This window comes from Kryptolebias marmoratus, linkage group LG2, assembly GCF_001649575.2.
Source record: "Kryptolebias marmoratus isolate JLee-2015 linkage group LG2, ASM164957v2, whole genome shotgun sequence".
Lineage (NCBI taxonomy): Eukaryota > Metazoa > Chordata > Actinopteri > Cyprinodontiformes > Rivulidae > Kryptolebias > Kryptolebias marmoratus.
The window spans coordinates 19,836,312-19,843,406 of record NC_051431.1 but is presented as its reverse complement, the minus strand read 5'-3'; the positions used below and the strand labels follow the sequence as shown (position 1 = coordinate 19,843,406).

Below are 7,095 nucleotides of genomic sequence, written 5' to 3'. Positions count from 1 at the left end.
GGGCTCGACGTAACAGCAGCAACTCGAGCACATTGCTGCCCCCTACATGTCAAGAGAACAAATAACACCTTTTCTGTTCACATTGCCAACCCGCCACAATGGCGTGTGTGTTGATCAAATTCACCCGCCACTTCAAATATTTACCCGCATTTGGCCGGTGGCGGGTGCTAATTTCCACCCCTGGTTTTAACTCACATTAGGGAATTAGTGGAGTAAATACTGACCTTCATTTACATTTCTTGGTAATGATTTCTCTAGATTCTGATTCAGCCTATCGGATGAAATTCAGAAATCCTTGACAAATGCTTTATCCTGTCAGCTTGGTGACCTCCTTTCTCCAACTTTTACTTCTTTTAAAACAAAAAAAACAAACATTTTTATTTGCACTCTTTCTAAAAACAATGATGTCTTGGACCTGTTTGTCGTCTGCTCATTTAAATGCATTTTTTATTTTTTTCCTCTTACAGAAATTTAATTTAAGTTTTTTTATATTTTAATTTGAAAAGGTTTTACAACTTTCATGGGAACAAAGTGGTCAAGTAACAATGAAACCAACTCAGCAACAACCAGTTTAAGAAAATCTCAGATATACTTTCATTTTGTTTTCAGGAGTATCATCTAATTGCCTGTATGTGTGTGTGGTTGTCCGTTAGCAAAATATCTACTTGACAGCTTTTAATGAAACTTTCAGAAAGTAATCACTGGATGTTCAACTATAGCTCATCAACGTTTGGCTGCTGCAGCTCATCACCCTTAGCTAACACATCCTAGCCAAGTTTTACAGATGCTGAGCTAAAGTTTGGTGTGGTAGTAGCTGAGAGTCACTCCTATAGCATACTCCAAGTGGCGACTAATCATGCAACGCTGAAGTGCAGGGTGGCGGGTGACGTGTGTTCCTTCCAGGAATGCTGCTTTTCGTTTTGCCATGTATTCATCCATTAAAAGTTGAAGAAAGGTCACAGCATCTGTCTCATCTTCCTCACAGCTGCTCAGTCCCAGCTGGTCATTAGGCTGCTTTAGACAGAGTTTACCAACACGAACGATCAAATGTGTCACACCTTTCTGTTCTTGACTTCGTAAAATGCTGCAGTTTTCTACGAAGGACATTATAGGCTGATGCGCAGTGTTTGCTTTATAGGATATATTAGCCTTAAAAGCAGGTTTGTTTGTTTGTTTGCGTTAAACTTCCTCATCTCCACAATGCAGGAAGCACTGCAGGCTGACAAGAAGCACATTCTGCAGAACGGAACCCACACTGAAGAAAACCCTGACAACTCAGTAGTAATGCTGTCAACACTTCTCCATTTGTCCAGTTGTGTTTTTTTTTTGTGTGTGTGTGTCTCATCTTCTTCTAATCATCAGCTTCCCTTCCATCTGTAACCGATGACGTGAGCAGGCTCTTAACTCTCCCGTCATCGCCCCATGACACCCACTAATCTCTGTGCTCAATGATCTGTCTCTGTCATTTTCACTGTCTTCAGCTTGCTGATCATTTGTGAAGCATCATGCTTAGTTTGAGATGACGGTCTTATTTGTTCGCTGTCTTTGTTCAGTCTGTTCTTTGTGTGTGTGTGTGTGTGTGTGTGTTTTATACCCTCTGACTCCGGCAGCTTTTAACTTATTTTTCCTCCAAAACAAAGTTCCTTCTAGTCATTGATTCAGAAATATTTTAGGACGTTTTTGTTTTCATGATGCTTCAATAAAAAACCTTGTTTATCAAATAAGACTAAACCATAACTTTTTTTGTCAAATTGTCACTTCTTTTTACAAGACTAACACATTTATTTTATTTTCTTAACCCCTTCACATTAAGAGCAAACCTCATTCCTCAAAGTAAAACTTTTTTTTTTCTGTTAAAACAAAATAATCTTATTTTCTTTTTATCGTATTGCTTGTTTTCTTTGGTCACACGTTTTCTCCCCCCACTGTTATTACCTCCCAACAAGGAGGTGCCAGTCGAGGAGCACAACGGGGATGCACACGGAGGGGAGGAGCAGGAACAGGCAGCTGATGAGGAGGAAGGTGAGGGCGTCGAGGCAGACAAGGTGGGAAATGCAGGAGACGACGAAGAGGAGGAGGAGGAGGAGGAGGAGGCCGTGGAAGAAACAGACGAGGTTACAGAAGGCACTTTATCCGCCACATAACTAAAACCCATCCTCCTCTTGGTTTACTGCTTCTACATTCCATCAAGTATTTAAAATGTTTTGTCTTTTTTTTTCAAATCATTCCCGGAGTGCTCATTGTTGCTTCAACTCTTTTTTTTTTTTACTTTTCCCCTAACGTCCTCCTTGTTGCTTAAGGTTTGCCCATCACCCTTGTCTCCCGTCTCCTCATCTCCTCTCACCGGATTCAGTTGTCACTAACGCACACTGTGTGAAAATCCTTAATTCTCGCTCATTCTTCCTTTAATTTCTCCACAGCTTCAATGGACATTTAATTATTTTAACATGGGTTATAATCTATTTGCCTTCCTACAGGTTTCAGGTGTGGATTTACACTGTTACCACTTGTCTTGACTGTGCAGCCCTGTGACTTTATTCATCAATTGTCCTGTTTAAGTGTGTCAGGAATGTCCCCAAGCCATCCCACCCTCACTCACTTACCGTTTGATCTGCGGATGCTGTCAGTCTGAGTAATAATACAATCTGAGCTCTCTAATACCATCTTGTCTTCTCTATTAGCAGGCACAAGAAGAGGAAGAAGAGGAAGAACAAGTAAGTTTGTCAAACCTTTTTTACTTAAATGAGCAGTTTTAATTAAAGAGTCCATGCTATGAAGATTTTTAATTATTTTTTTGGTCCATTAGAAGAGCTTAAATGTTTCAATTCCAATTAACACATTGTTTTTCTCATTTTGTACATAAATTCAATATCTTCTCATCCCCTCTTCCTGAATGTATCATTTTAGTTCATGTCTCTTTAAATGGACAAGCTGCTCTGATTGGTCAGTTGATTAGCCAATCAGAGTCGAGAGCAAAGCATCTTTATTAAGTTAGTTGGAGATTAAGAAAATGTGTTAAAGTGAATTGTAGTTAAATGTATTAGAACATGTCTCCTGTTGGATGGATAGGTTCTTTGTGTTTTATTTCACACACCTTTTTACAAGCAGAACAATATTCATAACATTACAGGAAAAGAAAAAAAAAACTCATAATGAATTTGCAGTTCACACCAGCAGCAAACTGTGTTAGCGTGACCATTGGCAGGATGTATGCTCTCAGCAGAAATCATTTATGTTGTAATTTTATTTGTAGTTACAGGTCATGTAAGTGCACTGATGTTGCATGAAATGGATGCTTTTAAAGAGTTTTCTTTGTGAACAGTTGTTGTTAGTTTCCTCACCTCTTCCCATCTCCTTCTGTCATTCAGTTTAAGAGTTATACTAAGACTGATTACTAAAACGACTTAAATATGTACAGTCTGTCAGATCGATTCAGTTTTTTATTTTTTTATTTTTATTTTGTCAAGGTGCTGTTTGATGTTGCCATTGTTCAGTGTTGTCATTATGCAGTTTTTAATAGTAAAACAGTTAGTATCGATATCAAGGTATTTTTCCCAGACAGATTCAATAGCTTCTGGAAATGCTCTTATTTTTCCTCGAGCTCCTGGCTGTTATTGTTCCGCATTTAGCATCCATGGCCATGTGGCGTGGGTCTCACAACCACCTGTTTTAATTGAGACATTTTGTATGTGATAACTGACCCAATAAATCACACCCATTTGCATTACACTTAACATTTCGGAATGAAGATGGCTCCACGGTTCATGTTCCAGTTCACCCATCATTTAACTGATTTCACTCAACATAAATACGCTCGCTGGCAAAAAAAAAAGAAGTAAGCACCCAGACAGAGTGGTGGAAATGAAAACAAACTGAACGTGCCTAAAGGTCGTGAGACTGTGTTATAATGATTATGATGTCAGATCAAATGGATAACAGAGTTAGCAGTCCAGCCGCAGTGCATGTCCCATGTCAGGAGGGTGTGGGACCCTTCTGACATGGGAGGGTCCCACACCCTGGAGACAGATGGGGATTTAGTGCAGATCTGAGTCATGTCATTGTAGTTTCTCCTCCGCTAAGTCAGCCTAGAGGCGTAACTGGCCCTCAAAATCAGGCAAACTGACTCAGGATTGGAGTTGACATCCAAGCAGATCCTACATGTTTGACTGGGGAAGACTGGGAAAGACGTGGCTGGCCATGGAAAGACTTCTTCACGATGCAGAGTCTAGTTGGAAGGCCATATTAGGGTGCTGTCCAAGAGGGGTAAGACATGTAAACGCAGGATGTCATCAGAGTAACGCTGTGCTGACAGGGCACCCCGATTTACTACCAGAGGTTACTGGAAGTCGCATCCTATGGTTTTCCACACCATAATACCAGGATTAAGACTGGTGTGTTTCTCCAGAGCATTGGCAGGATTGACATTCATTACTGTTCAGAATACACCACTGCTCCAAAACAGATGCTTTTGCTCTGGTGTTACTGACAACCTACACACGGGCCAGAGAACCTGTAGTCCAACTGAGTCCAATTGTTGAGACACGATGTGTTGTAAAGGGTCCAATACGTGTGTCTGGATGCCAGGTGCAGATGTCACAGGGTTCTGTAATTCATGATGATCTCCTTATGGTAGGGTCAGTCTTGGACAACCAGCACCTTCGTATGTATGGTTGCCCTCGTGTACTTATTGATTCCACCATCAATAAGTCATCAATATTGTGACATCTGTACTCCACAGGTGCTGGACATACGTATGTACAATACAGCCCCCCAGGTTCATGCAAGCCCACAAGTGAGATCCTTATGAGACTCTGTCAAGTACTGGCAATGCTGTCTAATGTGTCTGAGAGCGTCCTTTGCATCCGGTACCTTCACTGACTATTTTGACTGACCGTCAGATGCTCCAGCAACTGCCTGATAACACTGTCACTCTGTTTGTGAGGCCACTAGTGTCCTCTAGACGTGGCAACTCCGTGCAGATTTAATCATTCCTGGTCTGCATGTGTACCAAATTGTGTCCAAATTACACCATTCCTTCTGGGTGCCTAACTTTATTTTGCTTGTCCAGTTTGTCGGTGCCCGAGGTCTGTTGATGTTAACGCCAGTCATGTTCCTCACACACGCTGTCGGGTGTTTGACTCGCTCTTTGCTCTCATTGCCTTTGTCCTGTTGGTTCGCTCCCTCCAGGAGGAAGAGGATTTGCAGTCAGAGGTAACTGTGCGTCGACGATCCTCACCGTCCACGGTTCTTTCATATAGACATCACCACCGTGGGTTTGACGATGCGGTTGGGTTAGGTTGGAGTGGGAGGAGGTCTTGGTGTGCTGCTTTCCCTCATCTTCAAACACGTCAACTCTCTTCCCCTTTTCCATGATTTTGTTTTTACTCTCTCTCAGCTAACATCTTCATTTTCCCCCCTCAGTTATACCCGTTTCCTGACCCTCTCAACTATCCCTTTAGGTTCCATTCAGAAAACAAACAAACTAAAAAAACAACGGAGACGTCCATGTAGCCCGTGCATGTGGTGCTCTTTTTGCTCCCCGCACAGCTTGCTGACCTATTTTGTTATTTCTTGTAGGAGGAAGAAGAGCTACAGCAGCTTGAGGTAGATTCATGTGATATGTTTTATGTGCTCTTAGCTCATCTTAGCTCCTTTCCAACCATCCATCCTCTGCTGTCATTTTATTGCATCATTTGACGCCTCCTGCTACGTGAAGCATTTTGTCTTTTATGTTGTCCTATTGAAACCCCTCCCATAAAGTTGATCAGTATTTGCTGACTTGTGAAGACAAAGGAATTAATAACTCATTTAGAATGATAGCTTTACACGCACAATAAAAAAAGATGAAAAACAAAGCAACAATGCCACCTTGTGCTTTGATTGTAACCTGTTTTTTTTTCAATGTAATGATTAAACTGTTTTGTCAAGTGATTCTCATAAACCCCCAACACACAGATTAATATTAGTGTCATAATAGAGTTTATTTGATAGTCGATCACTTTTATGTTCACACTTTTATTACATTCGTTCGATAACAGTTTCTGTAATGAGCGTATTGAACTGACAGTATGTTTTTATGGCCTCTATTCACAGTCCTATTTAGAAAGTATTTTCCCTCATTTGGTTAGCCATCTGTTATCGGTATAGTGGGCCCACACAGCTATGAGCTCTTAAAGGGATAGTCCAGATTTTTTGAAGTCTGATTCCATGAAAAGGTCATAAACAGGTAATATCTTACCAGTTGTAAAAATCTCTTTGGATGACCCCCTCCTTCCACTTCAAAAGGTCCGAACTATTGCTTTAAGGAACAAGAGGGTGCTTAATGGGCGTCTCTTTACCCTGAGTTTTGCCTGTCAGGCAACATTTGAGCGTTCGAGTCAGTCCATGATGACTTCCAGCCACTTTTCACACATCATTGCTCATTTTTTTTTTTTTCAAAGAGTTTGGATTTAATCAGATCCCAAATTAGACGTTTACACACTTTAGAGTGAAACGTGGTTTATTTTTAAATCAAAGCGAAGTTCAGGAACATTTTGTCATTCGAAGTGGTGTGTGAAAAAAAAAAAAGGCTCTGCCTCTGAGACATTCCAACTTGCTTCGGCTTCACTGCTTTGCCTTCTTTGCACCCGTCCTTTTCTATCTGTTTTGTCTGTTTATATATTTTATTGCAGGACCAAGACGATGGAGGCAGTGAGGTAGTTTCTTGTTTTTTTTTTTGTTCTCTCTCTTGTTTTTTTTTTTTGGTGTCCCCTCTTTTTAGGCTTTACCTTTTTCTTTTGTTGTTTGTTTCCGTCTCTGTGTGCTGCACGAGGCTTTCATGATCCTTTTCCATAGAGGTGCCCGATGGTGTGCAGCATGGTTATTGTAATTCACTTAACCTTTAAGGAGAAACTAGTCTGGAAACGGGAGGGAAAATAAAGCATTCACACAAGGACCAATATTCCACCTACCTGCTTATATCCTCAAATTCAATTCACCCTGATTTCATCTTTCTTAGGAGGAAGAAGAGGAGGAAGCAGAAGAGGTATATATTCGGATTGTTGAATTTCCGTTCCTGTTTGGCATGGTGTGAACCGTACGGGGGGGGGGGGGGGG

The 7,095-nt window shown here is 41.1% G+C and overlaps 1 protein-coding gene across 11 annotated transcripts in view; it reads left to right on the top strand.

Annotated features, from left to right (window-relative positions):
- sh3bgr (SH3 domain binding glutamate-rich protein) overlaps positions 1–7,095 on the top strand; it is a 15,610-nt gene that overhangs the window by 4,746 nt on the left and 3,769 nt on the right. Inside the window, exons 4-9 of one of the 11 annotated variants that reach the window (XM_037980932.1) lie at positions 1,207–1,281; positions 1,947–2,114; positions 2,682–2,714; positions 5,188–5,211; positions 5,578–5,604; positions 6,998–7,024. In XM_037980932.1, the coding sequence (XP_037836860.1) occupies positions 1,207–1,281; positions 1,947–2,114; positions 2,682–2,714; positions 5,188–5,211; positions 5,578–5,604; positions 6,998–7,024 (354 nt within the window). The other 10 variants (XM_037980928.1, XM_037980937.1, XM_025006762.2 and 7 more) reach the window with 10 other exon arrangements.